We start from the raw sequence: 24,222 nt of genomic DNA on the forward strand, positions 1-24,222 counted from the left end.
ACCAAATCAGCGGTGACCTCGGCTTTCGATGCCACGGTGCTGTTACCCCTTGCGAACCTCCGGGGGCAGTACTAGTTGACCCGCGTGCAGCACGGATGCGTGTGCGATCCGCCGAGCGCTACGCAGCTCACTCTCGAACTGCAGGTCGGGTCGTCTGCGTGCGATGGCCACACAACTGCATTCCACATATCTGTACGCCCGTCATTTTAATTCGCCAGCCTACAGCTCTTCTACACGCCCAATGACCTATATTACACTCTGAATATAGTAGCCCTTCCTACGAGATCCTCCTCCTACGCCCCACTATCGCCGCCGCGCATCAATACGCAGGTCCCCCCGCTAAAAGCTACGGTCCCAACACTCTGCTCCGCTACACCCAGCCCTCTCGCTCCCACCTGCACCTTCAGCTTCTGCAAAACCGGTGCCGCGAACGCCTGCGCGACGTTCCACTGCGAGTCGATATCCGCGACCCCCTCCCCTCTCCTGGGCCGACTCCACGGTCGTCTCCAGCGGCGCGCCCGCGTCGAGAACGCCCGGCAATTGTCGCGTCCGCATGCCCCGGGGTGCGCAGCAACATCGAGATGGGAAAGCGGGTGAGGGTGTCGTCTGGGCATTGGAGGCGGGCAGGAGCGACGACGACGAAGGCGCAGAGGCTGAGGCCTGAAGGCAGGCCGTCGCGCGAGCGGCGCTCGAAGTTCGGCATCGAGTAGCGCGACTCGCACAACTGGCACTGGTACAACTCCGGGGTCATGCTCGCGCCGCTCTCACTCGCGCGCGACTTCGAGCGCTCTGAGCTTCGCGGGTGCGTCCCTACCCTCTCTGTCTGGCAGACGCTATACTCTTCGCTACTAACGCTCATTTGTGAGTGCCTCTCAAGGCTCACTGGAAAGCGACGGTCCTGGTCCAGGAGAACACGGCCTAGTATCGAGTGCCGGGGGAGTCACTGTGCGTGGAGCTCCCCAGCCTGAGACAGGCAGAGTACTCATAGTCGGTGTCGCGCAGAACTTCATCTGTAAACTATAGGAACTAGCTTGATTGAATATCAACCTAGCCCTATAGCATATGGGTACGATTCTCCAGTCTCGCGTCGCGCAGAACTGTACCCGTCAGTTGTGGGTGTGAAACTGACTAGTTCAATTTAGTACCCATAGCTTACGGGTACGATTCTCAAAGCTCGTAGTATCGCTGTACTCGATGCTAATGAGACAAAGTTACAGGACGCCTGGCAGGCTTGGATGTCGCCCCCAATGTGGAACCCATCATCGAAGTCGGTGGCAAGTCGACTGCTCAAATAGATGGCTGCGGCTCGTACAGATGCGCCTTTCTTCGCGTTTGCCACACTTATAGAGGTTCGCGCGCCGCGCGGATGTGGTACATCGAGCGGGTGCTTGTGTTCGGGACGACGCTGGTGGCGGAGCCTTCGTTCTGCAACTCATCACGCAATATCGCCCCTTCCGCTCCGACGTCCTACATGACATGAGAAACATGCTGAATTAATGTAAGGCGAATAAAGCAGAGTGGAGGTACAGCAACGACCTCTATATCCCTAGACTCGCGCTGAGTCATGGATACCGCGTGCGTCCCGCAAAGGGTTTTCTAACGGATATTGCAACGGTGCATGTTGTTAGGCACGCCGGGCTCTGATGTACTTGCAGGGGCCTTACGCATACGTACCACATGAGGATGATGGCGGCGCGGCACCGTCATAACCCTGTGAAGCCATAAAGCGCAGAGCAGCTCCGCTGAAGCCCACGATAGCGACAAACCTGCATGGCAGTGCACGGCGGAGGTAGCACTGGAAACAATATATACATTAGAGACACGAGGAAGAAATTACTACATGATACATTTACTGGGCAAGGAGCGTGATGAGAGGTGAAACAAATAACGAGAGGGCGTAGCTTGGGGATCACCGGCTGCTTGGCCTCAATGCAACGTCATCATGCGTCGCATTCAGAATCCGAAGACGACCCGGAGCTGTCCGAGCTGACGGACACGCTGCCCGTCGAGTGCTTACGCGGAGGGATATACCAGCGGCCCTGGGCGACAGGTGCGGCCGGCGCGATTGTCGCCTCCTTGGATGCGGCCTGCTTGCGAGGGGAGGACGTCTTCGGGGTCGACTTGTTCGACGCATTCTTCTTGTTCTTCGCTTGTCCGGTGGTACTTTTTGGGCGCCCGCGAGCGCCGCGGCCCTTCGTGGGCGAGGAAGACGCCGCGGCCGCTGACGAGCCATTGTTCGCGGTTGGTTGAGACCGTTTGTTCGTTGAGGACTGGACCTGGCCGTTGTTCGCTTTCTGGCGCTTGGAGCGCCTGTCAGTGGTGCTGTTCTCGACACCCGGCGGCAGTGCCCGATCCTGCTCGTTGTACGGGGGAAAGACCTCCTTTGGATCGACGTACTCGACTTTGTAACGGGGATCCATTGGGTCCGGGGTGTAGTAACGATGCTGCGGAACACGGAGGTTAACCCTCATGGTTCTTGAAGACGTTGAAAAGGTACTCACATTGATATTGAGGGGCACGTCGGGGAGGCCCCTTGGCTCGTCAGGAAACTCATCGTGGTATATTGGCACCCGTTCGAGCCACGTTGGTTCAGCCACCTGGATATCCCACTGGTAAGACGAATTCGCCGTGCTGCCGTCGTGAGCTCGAGACATGATAGCTTGATTGAAGGGGTAAAACTATGTGAGACCGGGCGAGTTGTGGGGATCTGCAGGTGAGCGAAGTACCAGCAAGTCGCGGCTGAGGTCAGTTATATATGTTCTTAGCTTGGTCCAAGCAAGGGGTGGCGCGGCTAAAGGCCCTGGCTCCTGAGGTGTGCATGCGCGGTCCAATCGCAAGCGCAAATGGCCAAAGGCCGGCGTTGGCGCCCATTCTGCGCCTCAAAGCATTGGTCTGAGCGCAATGGCCTGACATACTACTAAAACGTTCCCTAAAGCTCATCGAAACATGGTCCAGAGAGTTTCGAGTACTAGCGACGTTGTGGGAGGAGGTAGGAAGTTATATCGCTGAGTGGTAAATGCGGGCGTCCGCGCAACAACGCATTGAGTGAAAGTCCTAGGTGCTTACGTTGTGCGATTCGGCAACTGTATGGTTGCTGACTGCGGCGGCTTCTAGCAGACGTCGCTGGGAGTTTGGGAGCACGATGCAACACTCTGCATAGGGCTCATAGCGGTGCTGCGAACAAGAAGGAGAGAGAATATGACATAACACGAGATCGTTCTCACCTCGAAATGATGGCTGATCTCTCAACGACTCGTCCTGTACCAGGTTATCAGGATGAAGGCCGCCGGCGCACTTAGAGCGTTCTCACCAGGAGACCCGTTATTGGTGGTCAGGACTTTTACAAGTTCTGTGATCGTACACAGCTTGGAAATTTGCACTACTCTACCTCGAGTTATGATAGAGCATCATATCACTCTATAATCGATTCCATTGAGAGGCTGTTTTTCGGCACGATGTAAGAACCTGAAATTGGTCAAGAGACGAGAGAGTACAAATACCATCAATCGGGCAGTCAACACGACACAAAGTGACTGTGCACAGAAGTAGCCTGTAAGATTAAGCATACGTATTCATTACGCCCGTAGCGATAATTGTCCAGAAATGCGCTGGCAACTTGAATCCCAGAGTCGGTCTACCGCGGTGTCTAATACCTGGAAACCGAACTGCAGTACCGATCGTGAGCGCCTCAACGAGCATGAATGCATCTAGCAAGGCCCCAAGAGCACACGTACAAGATGATATATGATCCAAAAAGCAGGTACGACCAAGGTAGGTCAGTCCCAAGTCAGTCCGTAGGCCGTAACGTCAAGTCGCAGGGGAAGGACGCGCGTCAGGCGCCTAAATCCAAAGCGCCAGCCTTAGAATCGGCATTAACCGAACCAATCAGGGAAGTCTCTCCGTGTCATCCTCCATCCTGATCTCTGTCCAGATGCTCGATCTCTCGTGTCTCCTGTGCACCAAGACCTCCAATCAGCTTCAAATCCTGGCTCGCTCGCTATCCACTCTTCTGCAGACACCGCCCTCATTCTCTTCGCCACTAAGAGCGCATCTATGAGGACCTCTCAAGCTGCGCATATACGCGGAGCTGCCTAGACGGTCGGATTGGTACTAAGAGCTAGTGTCGCGCAGAACCGTACCCGTCAGCTATAGGTATGAACTTGATTGTATATCCATTTCATATCTATAGCCTACGAGTACCGATCCGCAAAGCCCGTGGCATTCCTCACTTAAACCTTTCTGAATGTGTCCCGACTAGCTAGGCCCGACCACCGTCGGCGTGTAGCTTGCATGCACTCTACTGTGATAAGCCTCAATGGAAGTTGTCCGAATTCAAAGGTACTTCACTAGGGCGATATAGACTTCATATATGTAGACTCTAACGAAGGAATGTACTTGATGCGACAGGTGCATCGAGTACTAGGATGAATGGGAGATATAGGTATGAACTTCATGGTTGTATGCGGGTACTGCTCCTTCCAAAGATGAGTAGGTACTCACTGGCCCTTGCCACTCCTCATAGGACGCCAAGCGAAAATCAGGCTTCATGACATCATCCAGTAGAGAAGGTAGCGAGGGCGAATTCCCCCACTGCTCAACAAGCATGGAAGGATCCGAGGCATCCGAAGGAGGCAGCGTATGGCGAGTGCCCTCAGGATCAGGCTGCGAAGTTGGCCAGATGTCCACGACGTGCATGTCGTCACGGTGGGGTTGAACACTGTCTGAGCTAGCGAATACTTCGGACCCCCACGAATCGGCGCCGAGGATGTCGCATCCGATGCCGACCAGAACGGCGGCTGATTCGGCGGGGACCAGGCTGCCCGCAAGAGTGCCGGCCCAGACGGCTTCCTCTTGCTCGCCAAACTTAGCCTCTCCAGGATAGACAGACGGGGTGTGGTCGCCATAGGACGTAGTCAATGATTCCACGGCAGCTACGCGACCGTCGGCGGTGACACGAGTATGTGTTTGGCGACACGGCGCCGGCTGAACGGATGTCGCCTCCAATTCAACCTCGACGAAGGCGCGTGCGTTGCGACAGGGAGGTCCCGGGGCAGGTACGTTCCGTGCGTCTACGCTGCGCATGTCCCGAGAGTGCTGATCTTGCCCAGCAAACCGGTCGAGAGGGGTCATCCCGGATTGCGGCTGGTGGTGGTAGGCTCCGAAGCTTTGGGCGGGGATGAGCCCGCCGCGACGCTGGCGTTCGCTAAAGGTTGGATAGACGGCGGTAGTGCTGAAATGCCGCAGCCCCGTCCATGGATTGTTGCTGGCGCCGTTCTGCTCCGATTCCATCGTCAATCCACGCTGAGGGGCAGGGGCAGAGGCACAGTCGGCCGTGTTGGTGTCGGAGACGCGGGGCGAGGCATGAGCACCTCGCTGTGCCAATGCCTCTTCGATAGCCTTGAGATGCTCCAAGGTGTTGTTGAGGTTGCGCAGCTTGTCGTTGAGACTTTGCCGCCCGAAACTACCCTCTCGTGGCGCGAGACGACGCAGATCCGAGTCCAGGTCAATGGCGCCACCATCGCCGCGACGGCGAGTGCGTTGTGATCTGTGCGCCAGAGACGATGACCGACGGAGATGGGGAGAAGGCATCGCTTGGTGGGAGGGTACGACTGGGTGCGGCAGTGAGGGGAGCGGACCATGCGCCTCGATCCCATCACCTTTTGCGCCCTTGTGGCGACGGCGGTTCGTTTTGGAGGTTGCAGTGCCAGCGCACTGCCCGGTGGGCTGTATACAACGATTTCGTCCGTTGAGCCCTCTGGAATGCCTGTACGCGATGCTAACATGAGAAACTCACAACGCGTGCCGCAGGCATGGGCGCCACCACCGATGCGGGACCCATCGAAGTCGGTGGCGAGTCGACGACTCGAGAGGAGAGATGCACCCCATCGGGTACTGAGCGTGTCAGTTCCCGCGTGTTGCCGCCGCCGTCGAGGTGCGCGCGAGAATCTGAGGCTGGGCGCGGTAAAATAGGGATGGGGATGGTTGATTGTGTTTGGGGCGAGTCTGGTGGCGGCTTGGTCACTTGAAACAAATTGAAGGCTCTTTGTCTTTCCTCGCCCTGAGCAACGCCGGAGGCCAGACTTAGACTGATACGACGTGCTTCAGGAAAGACAACGTACGGGAATAGAGTCCTTGAGTATTTTGTGGAGATCCCAGTTCAGGTTTACGGGACAAGGGTGCGGGGCTGTTTGGCCAGTTTGCGAGGGTTCTACGCGCGGCATAGTGGATAGATAGAAAGACACAATGCTGGATAGTGGAGTATGCTTTGCGCAACTCGCGCCGCGATGGTGGTGCGAGGAGAATATAGCGCACAAGAGTGTGGCCACAGTTGAGGTCCGAGGAACGGTGCCGTGGTTCTTGTACTGAATTCGAACCACCAGCGTCGGAGTTGTGTCTGTGAGAAAAGACACAGCATCAACGGTGTGCCCTAGAAGCAGCCCGCTCCGCACGTGCATCAGAGAGCGATAGAACTTCATATACCGCGGGGCAGGGATGGTGGGCACCGAGAGCTTCGATCAAAACGGCGAAAACCGAGAACCAGACCCGGGACCGCGCCCAACTACACCAAAAGAAACGTTCCTGGGCTCGCGCCGAGTCACGGACGCCGCGCGCGCCCTGTAAGGAGTCTCCTGTGGAATTCCAACGGTGTATAGCACCACGCGTGTCGAGCTTCCTACGACGCTGGGTTGCAAAACCAAACGTCGAGTGGAAGTTGGTTGCACAGGTGGCCTCGAGGCAGCAGCGCAGTGCAGATTGCGCGGTTGAGATTTAGCGTGTTGCCTTCCAGCGTGCATCCCTTTGTTCTTGAAAAGGCTTGATGAGCGCACGCTCCGGTCGGTCTGCTCTAGCAAACATGCGCGAGCCTCACACGTACCGCATGAGGATGGCGGTGCGCCCCCGGTTTGGCGGGTGGCACCAGGCGCGCCGCTCTGAGCCTTGGACAGGGCCATGAAGCGCAGAGCAGCCGCGTTGTGGCCGCGATAGCGACGAGTTACCGTCGCAAGAGGCCTGCATGATAAGGCTCGTCGAGCATCGAGGGTAGCGCTGGAAACATTACATATGATTGGAGAGGGTGACAACCCAAAAAAATAACTAGATGATACAGATACTAAGCAAGGAGCGTGATGACAGATGTAACAAATAACGAGAGGGCGTAGCTTCAGAGTCCCCGGTATATTTGATTTTCAATGCAACGTCCGCGTTCTCACTCGTCGCATTCGGAATCCGACGACCCGGAGCTGTCCGAGCTGACGGACACGCTGCCCGTCGAGTGCTTACGCGGAGGGATATACCAGCGGCCCTGGGTGACAGGTGCGTCCGGCGCGTTTGTCGCAGCCTCGGATGCGACCTGCTTGAGCGGGGAGGACACCTTCGGGGTATACTTGTTCGACGCATTCTTCTTGGACTTCGCTTGGCCAGTGGGACTCTTCGCAGCGGCTGGAGGGCGCCCACGCGCGCCGCGGCCCTTCTTGGGCGTGGAAGACAACCCAGCCGCTGATGAACCATTGTTCGCGGATGGTTGAGACCGTTTGTTCGTCGAGGACAGGGCCTGGCCATTATTCGCTTTCTGGCGCTTGGTGCGCCTACCAGCGGGGCTGTTCTCGATACCAGGCGGCGGTTCCAAAGCAGAAGCCTTCCGGTATCGACCTGCGCCGTCGTCTTCTATGACCAACGGGTTCTGCGCTGTGCCTGGAGGCGCAAGCGGCTGTCTGGCGCCAGTAAGCTCCTCCTCGTCGTCCGGAAGCGGCGCCCAATCCGCCTCGTTGTAGGGGGGTAAGACATCGTCTGGATCGACGTGCTCGTCCTTGTAGTGAGGATCCATTGGGGCCGGGGTGCAGTAGCGATGCTACAGCACACGGAAGAATTAACTTTCACCGTTCTTGAAGACGCTGAGAAGGGACTCACATCGACATTGAGGGGTACGTCGGGGAGGCCCCTTGGCTCGTCAGGAAACTCTTCGTGGTATCTTGGCACCCGTTCGAGCCACGCTGGTTCAGACATCTGATTATCCCACTGGTAAGACGGATTCGCCGCGCTATCCTCGCGAGCTCGAGACATGATAGCTTGATTGAAGGGGTAAAGATGTGAGGTCGGATGAGTTGTAGGAGTCTGCAGTTAAACGAAGATCAGCAAGTCGCAGCAGAGGTCATCTATATATGTTCAACGCCTGGTCCAAGCGAGGGGTGGCGTGGCTAAAGGCCCTGGCTCCTGAGGTGGGCATAATTGCAAGCGCAATTAAACAAAGGCCGGCGTTGGCGCCCAATGTGCGGCGCAAAGCATTTAGCTGGGCCTAATGGTCGGCCATAGTGCTACAATGAGCCCCTATATCTTTTCGAAACATAGTCCAGAGAGGCTTGGGCACTAGCGATTGGGAGGAGGCAGGAAGTTCGGGCACAGAGGGAGCCAGTGAAGCGCCGTAGCCGCCGCCTCAGGCGCTTCGGCCCGCCTCTTTCCCGATAAGGTTAACAATCCCGCCGCCGCCCCGGCCGACACTGCGACTCCTCCCTCAACCTTCCTTCGCTCACTCCTCCACCATGGCCGCCGCGTACATTGGCTGTTCAGACCTGTTCGGTCGGGCCCTACCATGCTTTCATGCATATCGGTTATGCGATGCGAGATTGAGAGTTGATGAGGGCCGCTCATTGTTCACCGAACAATAGCCAGGAACGCGCAACGTTGCCGCCCGACGCGGCCAGTCAGCCGCAAACTGGTATATCTCAGCGTCCGCCTAAGCCTAAGGGTTCCTCTCCCCCTCTTCAGTGGTTTCCTCCTCGGTCTGCCTCCCTTCTCCGTGTCCCGGGCCTGGTGCTCGTTCATCCACTTGCTAGACATGCTCTCTCTTGTGGCGTTCTCGTTCATTTTGCTAGTGTCCTGGGGTGCTGGCGTAGTCCGTGCACATGCTTGTGAGTTATTCGTGCTTATTTTAATCCCTCATTTACCCAGAATCTCACTTGTACTGTATAGCGATCTGGCATCCAAGCATGTACGGATTCAATGTCACCGACCAAACGTTCCCCTATGACAATCGGCCAGTCGCGCCTCTCACGAACTACACCTTCAATCAATGGTGGTTCCACGGTCACCTCGACTATCCTCCTCACCCGGGCGACTTCTTCGAGCTGCCGGCGGGTCAAATCGCGACCACAGAAATCGGGTGCAACAAAGGCGCCACGACTTGGTTTAACTCCTCCGAGGGCGGCGATATCCGCCAAGGAGACAACGTATGCCCGAACAGCCCTACCGCAGAGTACCACACCACTGGATTTAGCGACCTCAAGGGATGCGCTCTGGCAATCGCATATGAGTCGGACGTCACGAAGATCCAGCCGGAGGACTTCACCGTGTTCAGCGTGAACCAAACTTGCGTCTGGACACGCTTCACCGACTTCGCAGTGCCGGCCAGAATGCCGCCGTGTCCTGAGGGTGGCTGTCATTGCGCATGGTTCTGGATACACTCGGTGGGTCCATCCGTCGCATATGCTACGCAGGTTCACTTACCCATCTCCCACAGCCGGACAGCGGAGGCGAGCAAAGTGAGATTGTCCGGATCTTGAAACACGGCCGGAATGTATGCTGACCAGGTCCTTGCAACTAGACTACATGACCGGTTTCAAATGCAATGTGACAGGCTCAACCTCGACGGTCCCGTTGGCCAAGCCACAGCTTCCACGCCGCTGTGGCGCGGACCCAGACTTCGGTAAGCCCGACGCCGCCCCAGGCAACTGCACGTACGGCGCAAAACAGCCCTTCTACTGGTTCCAGGCGGAACGGAACAACGTATGCGTCCCCCCTTTCACCTTCCCGCCAATGCTCACATGCATCGTAGATGTTCGAGGGCACATATGCACCACCCTTCTATACGGACCTGTACAACTTCAAGGGCGGCGCACAGGACGACATCTTCATCGACTCGTACGCGGACATCCCGCCCCCAAGCCCGAACTCGACCGTGGTCCCGACCCTCCAGCAACCCCAAGCTACAGGCTCGTCCGGCTCCACTTCCGCGGTCCCTGCGCCGACACAACCGGCAGACCAGATACCCTTCGGCACGCCTCCCGGGCGCTGCTCGTCTTGGTGAGTTTTTGATAGGTTTTCCGTGTGCTGTATCGTCGCTAATGTAGTCATGTCATAGCACCAAACGGCGTATCGCGAATAAGCTGCAGCGTCGTTCTCCTCTCTCGTTTGGCTTTGCGTCCCGGCCAGAGACGACACAAAGAGCGTTTAGCCTATGGCATCCCTTCTGAGCTCGCGTTTGGCTTGCTTGCAAGGGGATCGTATTGTATTATCACCGTCCTACACATGTATCGCTAGCTCACTACAAGAGACTCTTCGTGACATTCACGCACTGTCGACGGCCTTGCTCTACTAGACGAAGCGTAAGTTCCAAAGGTCCGGGGGAAATGTTTGGCGATACAACCGCGTGCGATTTACAATGGATACCTTACACTGCACACCTAGTATTCGTGAGCTGTTGCAATAGTACTTTCCGCGCAACACCGCCGCTCAATGGTTTAGCCGCCGTACGACAGTTTGCCAATGCCTTGAGACTTCGGGTATGATACTCGCAGGCTATGGGTACCGCTATGAAAAGCAATATCATATCATCGAGAAACCCATAGCTGACGAATACTGTCTCGTGCGATATCGTAGAACTGATACTCATGGGCTATTGGATCTGCGATGTCCAATGAGCATAGTAGAGCCCATAGCTCACGAGTACCGTTCCACGCGGCAACACTGTCGATCTCCAGAGCTACAAGCATAGGCACATCAAGTGGCTCGAGAGGGAGATGCCATGATACTGACCCCGCATACGCTAGAGTCTAACGCTTGTGCGCCGCGATGCTTCTGCCAAGGTGGTTCCGCTGCTGTGTAATGTGAGTCTATGTCGTGCTCCGAGGTGTCTTGAAGATCTACACCAAGTGAAAACCGAGGAAGCCAGTTTGAAGACCAGTGCGTGCACCCAGACTTCGAAGATGTGAGCAGGGCATTGAGATGGCGGTATTGGGGAAGGGACGGCGACGATCACACGCCTGTACATGATACATACTATATCGGCAAATCGCGACCCGGAATCGCATCCGAATCAGGCAACTCTTCAAGTTCAGTCGACCACACCACTTCCACTAACGTCCTCAACCAAGGACTGATCGCACGGCGAACGCCAACATGATGGCCAAAAACACAATCTTAGCACAGGTGAACTCAGTGCATCTCGCCCAACTGCATGCTACCTCAGGTGGACGTGAAATAGCTCCGAATCGTGCATTTCCGCTGTACCGAGAAATGCGGGCTGATATAGTCGCGCATATTCATAAATACGGCATGTATCCATCATAACATACATAACAGGGGACGTCTATGGGGGTGTCGTAGCAAGTCTATAGTGTCCATGCATATATCGCTCGAGCACAAGTTCGTGTACCGCATCAGACAAACGGCTGGGGCACCGCATATACGGGCTCCGCATCCGCTGCAAAGCCAAGCACATCGTCGAACCGCCGGAACGCAGCGACGGGCACGGGCGACGCGAGCATGATCGGCGACGGCGACTCGTCCGCGAGGTGCGGGCGGAGCGCGGGTGCAGCGGGCGCAAACACGTTGTCCGTCAGGTCGATCGTCTCGAACCCGTCGTCGTGCGGTTCTGGGATGGGAGAGAGGGGGAGGGGGAGGAGGCCGAGCGAGATCCCGAGCCCGACGTGTTCGGGCGTGGTGATGCGGGTGGTTCCGTCGGTGACGGGCATGTCGAGGCCGAGGCCGACGGCAGCGTCAGGCTCTCCGGAAGTGGAGGCCGTGGCTGAGATGCCCATGCGCGAGCGGATCTCCTCGAGGGACGGGAGGTCCTCAATGACGGGCTGCAGATGCTGGACAGCATAGTGCACTGGGCCGTCGCAGGGGCCGGACTCGAGAAGCGCGCCCAAGTCCACGTTCCCCTCCGCGTCGTAGAAGTAGTGGTCGACGTCGGAGTCGTCCGAGCTGTACGCGGCCACCTCGAGGTCGGCCGCCTCGGAGTCGTAGTCCGTGATGTCCTGCTCGACCATCACGAACCCCGAGTCCTCCGATTCAGGGGTGGGGGAGGCGTTCGCGGCGATGCGGCGCTCGCACTCCTCGAGGGAGGGTAGTTGTTCGATGATGGGCTCGACGTGCTCGACGAGGTAGTGCACGCGCTGACGGCGCGCGAGCTTGTGTGCATCGCGGCGACGGCGGCGGCGCTGCAGGGCGCGCGTGCTCTCCGTGTCGGTCTCGTACCCGCGGTCGTTGGGCGTGGGCGCGACCGTCGGCGTTTCAGCCTCGGGCGCCGCAATCACCTCCGCGGCATGGGTGAGCATTTCGGGGCTGTAGATGGGGCATGTTCAGTACCTATACAGATAAGATGGCGCGAGCAAGCACGTACCTGGTGGGCCAGGGAGCAAAATCCGCAACTTCTGGGACGCCGAGGTAGGGCTCGAAGTAGTTGAAGCCGGCGTCAGGCTCAGACTCGTCCCAGTCGGAGTCGGAAGCGTATACGATGTGCCAGTGGTGGCGCTGCTCGGTGGGCGAGCGCGGGGGGCTGTCGGCGGAGTCGGGGTTGGACTCGCCCGAGGACGTGAGGGGGACGTCGGAGAAGAGCGAGTCGAAGCTCTCTTCCCCAGAGGAGAAGGATGAGGTGACGGAGCTAGAGTCAAAGGATATTCCGAGGCCGGCAAGGGTGGTGTTGGCAGGGGTGGGGGACGACATGGTGATGTGTGGTGGAGAGTGGGTGAGCTAGCGCAGCTGGCTGAGTGATGTGTGTGATGGTGTAAGTGCAGATGCGTGGAAGTGGGCTGGATAGGGCGCAAAGAGAGCGGTCCTATATAGATATGAGGCGCGGATGAGAGGCCACAGGAGAAGTATGATATTCCATCGAACGTCGATGGAGTTGGAGTATTGTCCGCCAGGATTTGTGCTCGTCGAGCAATACGGAAGTACGATGCGAGGTGCACTACCGAGGATTCGATGGAGCCATGCGTTCGGCATTCAATGCAGCGTTTCGAAATGGGCCAGTTCGATGCGGATACGAGAGAAGGCACGCACGATCCGATACAGGCCGAATCATAACCTCTACCCGAGGGGCGTTGCAATTCCGGCTGTGTCGGACCATACTCATCCAGAGAACATCTTGCGAATTCGAATACAGCCTGGGCTGAGATGAGTACTTAGTTCCACGAACTGGGTAGTGGAGTCATTTGGAAGTTATACCGATGGTGTAGGAGTGCAATCGGCTAGTGAAGTTGTTGCAAGCCTTGGATGCCGGACCGACAACAGCTCCATCCCTCCCAACGTGGAGAATCTAGGTTGGCCTAGTCTTTTATATCGAGTCAGCAAATGCCGTGCACTGAGGAGAATGTTTGGTTTTGAACGATGCTCGGACGGAGAGAGAGAGAAGTGGCGGGCGAGAATTCGCACGCGACAGCGCAAGCGCCCGCCGTCGTTTGACCAGCAGACGCACGTGACCGTGTTTATTTGCCACAGTTTGTGCGCCTTAAGCGCTCAAGCGACCCCCTCCCACGCGCGTCTGTTTCTGGAGAAGACGCCGACTTTGACGGCGACGACGACGAGGCTGGAAACATCCAGCTCGCTCGCGGCGGCGATAGCGTCCGATGCCCATCACGACGACCATGTGGGCGGCATGACGGCGGAGTATGTGGATTATTGTCCGAAAAGGGTATGTATTCAACTACGCTACAAGAACAATGGCGACGCTGTTTTTAGCTCCCTTATTCTCCCCGTAAGCGACGCCGGTATATTATCCTCGCCGCCCGGCAAACTGGAGGCAACATCGACTCGCTGTCGATTCCCTCTGCGTTCCCCCTCTCTTTTTGTCTGGGACTCGGCCTCGGAGACAGGTTCTCTGGGATACTACAACTGACTCGCATTCTTGGACGTTTTCGGCTGGGCCTATAGACCTTCTGCATAACATACCCCATAGACATTTCACGAAACACGAGGCATCATGTTCGCTGCCGCACTTCTCGCCCTCGCAGCTGCGCTCCCCCTTGCATCTGGTCATGCTTGTGAGTAAAGTCTTGTCTAGCCGCCTCTTCATTTTCTCATTCACCTCTTGCAGCGATCTGGCATCCTAGCATGTACGGCTTTAACGTCACCGACCACACCTACGACTACGACAACCGCCCCGTCGCCCCGCTCACTAACTACACCTTCGACCAATGGTGGTTCCACGGCCACCTCGACCACCCGCCTAACGCGGGTGACTTCTTCGAGCTCCCGGTGGGCAAGCCCGCCACGACCGAGATCGCGTGCAACAAGGGCGCGACCACCTGGTTCAACTCCTCCGAGGGCGGCGATATCCGCCAGGGCGATAGCCCGTGCCCGAACAGCGACCCGTCGGCGTACCACACGAAGGGGATTGACGACGTCAAGGGCTGCGCGTTGGCGATCGCTTACGAGTCGGACGTCACGAAGATTCAGCCGGAGGACTTTACGGTGTTCAGCATTAACCAAACGTGTGTCTGGACGCGCTTCACCGACTTCTCGGTCCCCGCGCGCATGCCGCCCTGTCCCCCGGGCGGATGCCACTGTGCTTGGCTTTGGATTCATTCGGTAGGTTATTCTTATGAATATTAAAGAGACACTACTGACATTTCTTCGGTCCACAGCAAGATAGCGGAGGAGAGCAGAGTAAGTATCTTCGAGGTTCTTTGGTAACATCGTCTAACCCGGCTTTCTACAGACTACATGACCGGCTTCAAATGCAACGTCACCGGGTCGACCTCCAACGTCCCACTCGCGAAACCGCAGGTTGCGCGCCGCTGCGGTGCCGACACCGACAACAAGAAGCCGGCCGCGCCCGGAAACTGCACGTACGGCGCCAAGCAGCCCCTGTACTGGTTCCAGCAGGAACGCAACAACGTGAGCAATTCCCCTCGCCGCCGTTGCATTAATTGATGATATTGATGGGACAATGACTGGACAGATGTTCGAGGGAACGTACTCGCCGCCGTTCTACACGGACCTCTACAACTTCAAGGACGGCGCGCAGGACGACATCTTCGTGGATTCGTATCCGAACGGTCTCCCTACGCCCAGCCCGAACTCCACGGTCGTGCCCACGCCGTTCCTGGGCAACGGTATCGCGCCGGCGCCGACGAGCGGGTCGGATTCCGCATCTTCCGATTACTCGTCCGCCTCCAGCATTGCGTCTACCTTTGTCTCCGCAAGCTCGAGCTCTGCAAGCGCAGTTTCAAGTACGGCCACTACATCATCATCAATATCTATAGCGTCCTCAACAGCTGCAACCTTCTCAGCGTCTACGCTTTCGCAGTCGGCATCGCACTCTTCCGCGGCCTTCTCGTCGTCGCTCTCGCCCGAGCTCCCTCTCTCCACCCAGTCGGCGTCGCTGTCCTCGATCTTCGCGAGCGTCTCCGCCACGAGCCCGACGTCCGCAACAGTTTCCGAGTCTGTCTCCGTCACCACCTCGACCGCGACTGTAGTCAGCACGCTGGTCATCACTCTAACCGCCAACGCGTCCGCCACGACCGCATCTTCGTCGACGCTCGGATCCTTCTCATTGTCGTCTTCGAGCGTATTTTCGCCCTCCACGGCAGCATCTGCGACGCCAGTCACCACCAGCGCCCCCGCACAGAGCACCATCTTCCTCAACGGCGGTCCCTCGTCAGCATCAGCTATACCAACGACCTCTGCGGCCGCGACCGCATCCCCCTCCCAGTCTGACAGCGCTGCGCGTGCGGCGCCGACGACCATCGACCTCAACTTCGCCGTCAGGCCGAACAGCTCGTCTGAGACGACCGTGCGCGCCGCGGCGCGTCCCCCCGTCTTGGCTGCCACCAACTCAAACTCCATGTGGTAAGTCGTACCCCCAGCTCCCTAGTGTTACATACGCTGACCGGGTCTCCTCTGTGCAGCAAACGACAGCTCAAGCGGCAGTTCAAGCGGAAAGTCGCGCTCCGCCGGCGCGCTGCGGAGCCTTCCGTCGCTCCTCACACCGAGTCGCCTTACACCGCGCGCGCGGACGAACAGGAGCCGGAGATCCTGTCAAGGATCAGCATCCCTGGGCTCCGGCGACACAGGCGGCTGCAGGAGCGGAGCTCGCTGTGGCGGTTCTTCTAACGTCTTGCGACACCTTGTAGATAAACTTTCTTAGTACGATGCGCTGGGCTGTTGACGGCCTCCATCCCCCTTGATGTATCCGTAGCGATATCACGCGTAATGCCAATGTAGCCATACATCCCCATATCATGTTATCGCCGAGCCTCGGTTACAAGAGCCAGAACGTTCGTGTTAGGTGGAAAGGGTCTGCGAGGAAAAGGCGGGAGTCGTGGAGCTTCAGTCTTCTGAGTCGGGTTTATGTTCCGTGCTGCAAAGATGAGGCCCCTGGCCACATGCGAGAAAATCGACACTGACTGAGCGCTGAGTGGCAAGACATACCGGTCGCGCATATGCTTGTCTGCGCGATAGCGTAGTTGCGCCCGCGCCCAGCTTCGACGAGGTGGATGGGTCTGACATTGCGGCAACGTTAGCAGTTACTGGTAACATGCACAAAGTGCACGTATACGTAGATCTCATGCCCTGCTAGTGCCCGAGTGCATGCAGATAAAGTGCACACCGGAGTCCCAGAATACAGAAAAAATAGTATTGATACAGTATCGTACGGGACTGCAGCGTACACACGCTAGATAGGTATCGCGGGAAAGGAGAGGGTATCGCAGATGGGAAAGTATCGCACCAACACGGTAGCGCGCCGCCCAGCTTGGCCTGAACCTGTCCTACCAAGCAAGGCCGACACTCAGAGTCGCCACCGACTCGCCCTCGCGCCAGCTCTCGGGCCGCACACTGCTCGTGCGCACCTCCGCCGCGTCCACGTCGGCCTTCTCCTGCACGTCCACGACCTCGCTGTCCATCTCCATCGACATGATGCCGCTATCCTGGACCAGCTCCGAGACCTCCGCTTCGCGATCGTCTTCGTCATCACCGACGGCATGCACGCTCCCCGCGACAGAGCACACCTCGCTCCGCGGCTCCTCCGGGATCGCGGTCAATTGCAGCCCATGCACATGCCAGCGCATCTGCACGCCCTCGCCCTCGCTCGCACCCGCGGCGTTGGGGAGCTGCGGGGAGCCCCAGCCTGCCGCGTACTGCTCGATGTCGTACTCCGTCTCCGCATCCTCCGCCGGGGTGTTCGGCACGAACGTGAGCGTCACGCTGGGGCTGGGGACAGACCCGACGCTGCTGCGCGAGTCGAGCCCAACGCCCAGCCCGAGGCCGAGCGCACAAGTGATCGCGTCGACGTCGAGCTCCCCGTTGTGCATCAGGTCCGTGATGTCCCAGCTCTTGCGATTCTTGCTCGTGCCGATGTTCGTCGCGGAGTTGGCGGAGAAGATCGAGTCCTCCGCGCCGGTAACGTCGAAGCTCATCAGGCTGAAGCTGACTGAATTCCTGAGCGAGGACGGGAGGGCGGGGCTTGTGCTGCCCCGCTTTTTGAGGGCGGATTTGAGGACGACGGGACCTGCGCCCTGGGAGAGCACGGGCGACGCGGGTGGACTAGGGACAGGAGAGAACGACACTTTGGGAGATAGCGATGGCCGTATAGGGGGGTTGGCCAGGAGCTCGTAGATCCCCGCGGGACGGCCAGGAGCAGGACTCCTGTGGGTCGGGCTGTGCATGAAACTAGGGACGCTGAGGCGATCCGGGTCGACCTGCCAATTGGTGGGGAGAACTGCACAACTAGCGGGTCGTATGACTGGGGTATAAACAGGCTGGGGGACAAGTATGCTCGGAGCAACCGGAGAGTGGAACACAGCGACAGACAGAGATGTAGAAGAGACCGCGTCCAGAGAAAGAGCGGAAGAGGTGGCAGATAGTCCAAGTTGCTTTCTTAGAAGCGTGAACGGCATAGAAGACGAGGAGTAGCCACCAGGCATCCCAGGAGTAGGCGGAGATGTCATTGGAGTCTGGAAGGGCAACGAGGGCGAGTCAGAAGACCTATCAGAAGTCTCACGGCGCATGCTGGTAGAGGAGTGCGAGGAGTCGAGCGTCGATTGCGTCCCTTTGCTCTCGTTGCCCGTGCTGTCGCCGCCTCTGTCATCGTCGTACCACGAAGTCAAGACCGGCTCCATGACCTGCATCAGCGTAGGAGAGCGCCTCTGAACGGAGGTTCTCAACGGGGCATGCGTCAGGTACGCGGCCGGGGGAGGGGTCGGGAGATAGATGCCATGTTGGCAGGCAGGAGAAGACGGATGGATGATAGAGCAGTCCGTGATGGCAGAGAAAGCGTGCGAGGTGAATCTAGGACTAGGGATATTCTCTGCGGAGTTGTCGCCGTAGGATACTGAGCGAGACTTTGATTGAGAGCGCTGAGACTTGTGAGAGAACGAGGAGTAATAAGCTGAACTAGTGTTGGCAGTTGTCCCAGAGGTATCTCCGAAAGCGGGAGAGCGCGGAGAGAGCAAGGATCGACGAGACGACCTGAGAGAGGCAGCCTTTGCTTGTCTTATGGTCTTGTCAAGCCGCGAGCGGATAGCTGTCTCCCATTTGGGAGAACCGAGAAAGCCGACCAGGTAGGGTGTGAGAGTGAACCAGAAACTCGCTGAAGAACATTTTTCCGGGTCAGATGCAGACGCGGGCACGGATAAGCGCGGTGATGGGTTGTCGCTACGAACGGTGTTCGATGAGTGAGGGTGGGCGTGTATAGACTGTGCTCTGCGGAAGCGGACATAGGTGTACTTGATCGCAGCCAGTAGCGGAAGCGGCACGACAGTCAGCGCGACGGCGAGAGGACTCAAGGATGCCTCGGGACCGAGAGAAGCTCTGTAGCCAGTGAGCGGTGCCGCGTTCACAAGGGTCACGGCAAAGAGGAGGAACGCAGAGAGGAGGAGGAACATGGTGGTTCGGGACAAGGCGCGAAACGTTCATTACCGGTCAGTCTGTCGTCCCCAATACTTGTCGGCATTTCAAACCCCGAAGATCTTAGCTGTAAATCTTATCTCAGTTACTTGAGTCAGCGCTAGTAATAAAGAAGCGCCCGCTGGGAAGCGCGTCGGAAGACGTCATTTGCTTTCACAATCAACACGAATAAATATCGTCCTTTACTTCGACCGCGTTCTGCTTATTTCTGCCCGTCCCTGTCCCCTCGTCCACCAAATACCTGCTAGATACCCCGCATCGACCCCGCACACCCCACCGCTCCCAACAGACGTTGAATCATGCCGCGCGAGATCGTAAACATACAGGTACGCATACACGATCCGCCACCGTCATAAAGCATCAATCATCTAATTAACGCGATTTATTCACACCGCGCGGGGTATAGGCTGGCCAGGTAACACACTGCGCAACGAGTGCTGGAGTAGATGCTTATATGACGCGTATATCAGGCCGGAAATCAGGTCGGGGAGTCGTTCTACAAGATGCTGCTTGCGGAGCATGGCCTGGACGACGAAGGGGTATGCGCACCCTACTGTTCCGCCCTCCTCAGGCTTCCTAACGCACAGCGACTTCAAGCACTACCAAGGGAACGACCCCCTTCAGATCGCAAGAGTACGCCCTCTCCTCCTGATCTCGTCCCAAGTAGAAGTTGTTAAACCTTCATCTAGGTTGGCGTGTACTTCACCGAAGTCCAGTCTTCAGGAGCCAACAAATACGTACCTCGTAGCGTCCAAGTCGACTTGGAAAATGGCGTTTGCGATCGGGTGAGTAATCTAGTATCGTGAAGGGCAACGGTCCACGCGCCTCTCCAGAGGAGGCGAGCTAAGTCGGTTGCGCCGTACTGTTGTCATTATCGCATCCTGAAGTGCGTTGGTGACTGGAGTACAGACCCGCTAATTTTGCTCCCCTGCTCCGGGGAGGCATACCGAGCCTAGCCCGTCACGGACAATTTGTGAGAGCCTGCTGGGACTGAGTCAAGATATGCTTATATGCAGATCCGCTCGGGCCCGCTCGGTAACTTGTTCCGCCCCGATACTTACTTGACTGGAAACACGGGTGCCGGAAACAATTGGGCCAAAGGATGTGAGTGTGCATGACTCGGTCTCGGAATTGCTTCCGCTCATCATCATGAGCATACAGTCTACACCGAGGGTATGTGGCGTTCGGCTCCCGGAATAATGGTCATTCTGAATCCGTCTAGGTGCCGAGCTCATGGACAACATCTTGGTACGCTCTTTACAATATTCTATCACGCGCTGTTGTTCATCGAGTTTTCCAGGAAATCGTCCGAAGACAGACTGAGGCTACAGATGCGCTACAAGGCTTCCAAGTTCTGCATTCACTAGGCGGAGGCACTGGCGCGGGCCTCGGCTCACTCATGCTATCCAAGTTCCGAGAAGTTGTGTGCCTTCCTCGACGCGTTGTCTGCCCCCTGATTTGAATATGGCAGGAATACCCCGATAGGATAATCTCAACATACTCCGTCCTCCCGTCTCCCAAGGTACGCCTAATTTGCTCACCCCATAGAGGCGCCTGGTGCATGAGCTGACGTACGCACGTATGATTTCAGGTGTCAGAGACAGTAGTCGAGCCATACAATGCGCTGTTGTCAATACACCAGTTGGTGGAGAACAGCGACATGACACTCTGTATCGATAACGAAGCCCTGTAAGCAGAAGCGCGATATATGTTTCAAACACCCACTAATAGAAGATGTAGATACGATATCTCTCAGCGGACTCGCAAAGTGAAGCACCCTACATTTGACGATCTGAACAGCATCGTCGCGCAAGTGATGTGTGGTGTTAGCACCAGTCTCCGCTTCCCTGGACAGCTGAACGGCGACATGCGGAAACTCGCGATGAACCTCATTCCCTTCCCTCGCGTATGTCTTCCTTGCTTCGTAACAGTGACCTAGTGGCTGACGTTGTGCCACAGCTGCACTTCCTCATGCCCAGCTACGCGCCGTTCTTCGATCCCAACCAGAAGGCATACAGTCGCACAAATGTCAAGGAACTCACGACCTCGTATGCCAAATCACATCAGTGCGAGAGGATGTGGACTCACTGGATGTGTACAGCTTGTTCGAACGTGCAAATTTGCTTGTTGCGTGTGACCCCCGCTTCGGGTCCGCATTTCCCTGCCACTTCTGTTGCCCCTGTCGCTAACTGCTAGTTTATAGCCGTTACCTGACCGCATTCACTATCTTCCGCGGCAATGTCGCCTCAGAAGAGGCCGAACAAGCCGTGTACGACCTGCAGCGCAAGAACAACGCCCAGTTCGTCGAGTGGATCCCCGACAACATCTCGGTGTCGCTGTGCTCGGTACCCCCCGTGGGCCAAAAGCAGTCGGCGACGTGCCTCGCGAACTCGACTGCGGTGCAGGAGCTCTTTGCCCGCACGCTCACGCAGTTCGCAGCCATGTACAAGCGCCGGGCGTACCTTCACTGGTACACAGGCGAGGGCATGGACTCCATGGAGTTCTCCGAGGCCGAGAGCAACACGCAGGATTTGATGTGAGTTCCCTTCTTTTTGGTCGGGCAGATGAATAGAAATGATGCTCAACCACGTTTTCAGTGCGGAGTACCAACAGGTACGCTGCCCACACTTGTCCGCACAGGACCCGGAGGAGTTGCTAACATCTCTTTGCAGTACCAAGAAGCGACGGTCGACGAGGAAGAGGAGGCAGAGTACGAGTATGAGGGCGAGCCGGAGGCTGCAGTTGAGTATCAGGAAGAGCCCTCCGCGGGCGATGAGTTCGAGCAATAGCAGGACCCCACGTAGGGTGCACTTCCGCTCCTTCGCGTTACGTCCTTGCTACTTGTTTTGTCTTAGCTCTTGCAATGCCGGCTGAATACCCGTAAAGCTCCTCTAATTCCCTTTGGTGCCCCCGTGGCCTTCGCAATACATTGCAAGGCGTCTCGACCTGCACACGAAGGCTGCCTCGAAGTCGACACCGCAGCCTCTGCGACAAGCATCAGTCTTCCGATAGTGCATATCTGCCTCATGCGCACCACGCTGCGCCGTAGAAGACACCCCCGATGGCCTTATCAGGCCTCGCCGCCGGCGAGGTGAGTACCTGCCGCTGCGCTGCCCGTCCCGCGCCCCTGCTCATGGCGTGCGCATTGCCAGTAGGGCAGTAAGGTTTATCCGACAATCCGCCGAATGTCATAGGTCAGTGCAAGTGCCCGGCTTGGGCACGCCATTCCCTCGCGCAAACGAACCTTGGGGATACAGCGTGAGTATCGCGACGTGTTTAGACTGCGATCTCGGCTTTGCGGGAGCGCTAGCGTCCCGGCGGACCATAGGGTGAGGCGTAAAGGACGTGAAGGCGGACGTCTATACTTGCCTCGAGATGTGAGGTGCGCTCGAGAGCAGCGGCCCGCGTGATCTTGCGTGCGCACAGGGCCAGTCCCTGTGACTCTCGCTAGCGCACCGTGTGTGGGAGGAGACGGCCGGGACCCGCGCTGGGGCAGAACCCTCGCTGCGTAACAGGCATATAAGGTGGACTTCTCGGAACCTTCAGGGGCTATATCTCTACTCAGGCTTTCAAGCCGCGCCCATCTGCACCCATCCCTGCAGCGATCCGAACATACCCCGCGGACGATATTTCTTTGAGGATGGCTGCAGAACTGGGACCGTGCCCGCCGCGCTTTGTCGAGCTGAAGAAGGAGATCGCGGCGGCGTACCCCGACTTCGCGACGCGCGTCACGAAGGCGTGGGGTGAGATTCTCCAGGAGGTGGATAAGGCGACGAAGGAGATCGCTAGCCAAGGCTCACAGGTGCGCCATCGCGTCTGGCACGGCAGGGCGTGGACAGATGGCTGATGTACCGTGTGCGCGCAGATTGTGCCCGAGGTCGGATTTGCGGAGCTGGGCAGCCTCAGCGAGCAGCGCGTCGACGAGATCAAGAGAAAGGGATGCGTGGTCATCCGCGACGTTGTGGACGACGCCGAGGCGAAGGAGTGGCAGGCGTGGCTGCGCGAATATGTTTCGAAGAACCCGGATATTGAAGGTACTGCAATTAGATTCTTACAGCTGTCAGCGGTGCACTAACAGCATCTGTTTTCAGGTTTCCCAGAGACCGACAAGCAGTTCTTCCAGCTTTAGTGAGCACCGTTTCGTGTCACGCATTCGCTCGACCGGAGCCTGACCATGTCCTGCAGCTGGACGAAGTCGCAGGTCCGCGCCCGCGCGCACCCGAACGTGCTCGAGACCACAAAGTGGCTGAACCAGATGTACCACGTCCGGGGAGAGGAGAAGGTTTCGGAGGTAGACCTGACGACCCCGCTCAGCTACGCGGACCGTTTCCGCATCCGCCATCCCGGCGTGCAGTGGGATGCGCACCCCCCGCACATCGACGGTCAGTCTACCCTCTCCCATACGTATCCCAGCCATACTTGACTGATCGTATCTTATACAGGCGGTAGCATCGAGCGCTGGGAGGACCAAGTCTTCCGCGGGTGCTTCACAGAGATCCTGAGCGGCGACTGGCGCGCGCACGACCCGTACGACCTGCGGAACCGCGTGAACGCGCGGAGCTCTTTGTACAAACGCCCGAACCAGTCGACGGTGTTCCGGACGTACCAGGGCTGGCTCGCGCTGAGCGAGACAGGCCCGAACGAGGGCACGCTACAGGTGTTCCCGAACGTGCTGCTCTCGAACGCGTACATCGTGCTCCGCCCGTTCTTCACGCCGAAGGAGGGGAAGAGCGCGGAGTCATTCGACCCGCAGGACTGGCAGTTTGGTGCGTCAAGCAGTAGGCGGGGTGCGAATCAAAGCTGATGAGAGCGGGGTGCAGATATTTCCAACCCGGACTTCCCGGGCATTTACTCGCTCGGCGAGGCGTTCACGGGACCCCGGCCGAACACGAAGACGCACCCGCACCTCCGGCTGGATGAGACGATGGTCTCCGTGCCCAAGGTGTACCCAGGCGACATGGTGTTCTGGCACTGCGTAAGCTCGCTACCACAACCTGTTCTTCATGACGAGCTGACGGGGGGGCACAGGATGTTGTCCATGCGGTGGAGAAGAAGCACATCGGGAAGGAGGACTCGACAGTGATGTACATCCCCGCCGTGCCCTATACGCCCGCCAACGCGGCATACGTAGAGCGACAGAGGGAGAGCTTCCTGCAAGGTCTATCGCCTCCGGACTTCCCGGTCACGAAAGGCGAAGCACACTGCGCTGGAGTTGGGAAGGCAGACGACATCGAGAACCCCGTCGCGAAGCGCGCTATGGGTTTCACGATAGCAGTGGCGTGAATGATCGACGGGCGCGCATAGATGCGTCCTGGGTGTACG

The 24,222-nt window shown here is 57.8% G+C and overlaps 8 protein-coding genes across 8 annotated transcripts; 4 read left to right on the top strand and 4 right to left on the bottom strand.

The window, feature by feature from the left end:
• Positions 1-1,940: 1,940 nt before the first annotated feature.
• TRAVEDRAFT_48760 (uncharacterized protein) lies at positions 1,941-5,589 on the bottom strand (the record flags this gene model as incomplete). The annotated part of the gene is made up of 3 exons (XM_008041154.1): positions 1,941-2,444; positions 2,502-2,678; positions 4,501-5,589. The coding sequence occupies 3 exons, from the start codon at positions 5,587-5,589 to the stop codon at positions 1,941-1,943; spliced, it is 1,770 nt and encodes a 589-aa protein (XP_008039345.1).
• Positions 5,590-7,204: 1,615 nt separating this feature from the next.
• On the bottom strand, positions 7,205-8,058 carry TRAVEDRAFT_48761 (uncharacterized protein; the record flags this gene model as incomplete). Its single annotated transcript, XM_008041155.1, has 2 exons — positions 7,205-7,846; positions 7,906-8,058. 2 exons carry the CDS (start codon positions 8,056-8,058, stop codon positions 7,205-7,207), a joined length of 795 nt encoding a protein of 264 aa, XP_008039346.1.
• A 772-nt stretch (positions 8,059-8,830) lies between these two features.
• On the top strand, positions 8,831-10,078 carry TRAVEDRAFT_65440 (uncharacterized protein; the record flags this gene model as incomplete). Its single annotated transcript, XM_008041612.1, has 5 exons — positions 8,831-8,903; positions 8,965-9,458; positions 9,512-9,533; positions 9,596-9,777; positions 9,827-10,078. The coding sequence occupies 5 exons, from the start codon at positions 8,831-8,833 to the stop codon at positions 10,076-10,078; spliced, it is 1,023 nt and encodes a 340-aa protein (XP_008039803.1).
• Positions 10,079-11,429: 1,351 nt separating this feature from the next.
• Positions 11,430-12,717, bottom strand: TRAVEDRAFT_21262 (uncharacterized protein; the record flags this gene model as incomplete). Its single annotated transcript, XM_008040871.1, has 2 exons — positions 11,430-12,336; positions 12,395-12,717. The coding sequence occupies 2 exons, from the start codon at positions 12,715-12,717 to the stop codon at positions 11,430-11,432; spliced, it is 1,230 nt and encodes a 409-aa protein (XP_008039062.1).
• A 1,255-nt stretch (positions 12,718-13,972) lies between these two features.
• TRAVEDRAFT_48764 (uncharacterized protein) lies at positions 13,973-16,107 on the top strand (the record flags this gene model as incomplete). The annotated part of the gene is made up of 6 exons (XM_008041156.1): positions 13,973-14,033; positions 14,087-14,580; positions 14,637-14,658; positions 14,711-14,889; positions 14,954-15,843; positions 15,903-16,107. 6 exons carry the CDS (start codon positions 13,973-13,975, stop codon positions 16,105-16,107), a joined length of 1,851 nt encoding a protein of 616 aa, XP_008039347.1.
• Positions 16,108-16,763: 656 nt separating this feature from the next.
• Positions 16,764-18,878, bottom strand: TRAVEDRAFT_21264 (uncharacterized protein; the record flags this gene model as incomplete). The annotated part of the gene is made up of 1 exon (XM_008040872.1): positions 16,764-18,878. One exon carries the CDS (start codon positions 18,876-18,878, stop codon positions 16,764-16,766), a length of 2,115 nt encoding a protein of 704 aa, XP_008039063.1.
• A 222-nt stretch (positions 18,879-19,100) lies between these two features.
• On the top strand, positions 19,101-21,823 carry TRAVEDRAFT_59312 (beta-tubulin 2). The gene is made up of 17 exons (XM_008041613.1): positions 19,101-19,226; positions 19,307-19,315; positions 19,371-19,439; positions 19,498-19,533; positions 19,590-19,685; positions 19,917-20,004; positions 20,062-20,073; positions 20,123-20,148; positions 20,201-20,320; positions 20,372-20,422; positions 20,492-20,589; positions 20,641-20,806; positions 20,860-20,948; positions 21,002-21,049; positions 21,104-21,436; positions 21,498-21,513; positions 21,573-21,823. The coding sequence occupies exons 1-17, from the start codon at positions 19,200-19,202 to the stop codon at positions 21,687-21,689; spliced, it is 1,401 nt and encodes a 466-aa protein (XP_008039804.1). The 5' UTR covers positions 19,101-19,199; the 3' UTR covers positions 21,690-21,823.
• A 717-nt stretch (positions 21,824-22,540) lies between these two features.
• Positions 22,541-24,183, top strand: TRAVEDRAFT_38129 (DUF1479-domain-containing protein; the record flags this gene model as incomplete). The annotated part of the gene is made up of 7 exons (XM_008041036.1): positions 22,541-22,702; positions 22,766-22,934; positions 22,992-23,028; positions 23,086-23,282; positions 23,343-23,666; positions 23,721-23,875; positions 23,929-24,183. The coding sequence occupies 7 exons, from the start codon at positions 22,541-22,543 to the stop codon at positions 24,181-24,183; spliced, it is 1,299 nt and encodes a 432-aa protein (XP_008039227.1).
• Positions 24,184-24,222: the final 39 nt, after the last annotated feature.

This window comes from Trametes versicolor, assembly GCF_000271585.1.
Source record: "Trametes versicolor FP-101664 SS1 unplaced genomic scaffold TRAVEscaffold_7, whole genome shotgun sequence".
Classification (NCBI taxonomy): Eukaryota; Fungi; Basidiomycota; class Agaricomycetes; order Polyporales; family Polyporaceae; genus Trametes; species Trametes versicolor.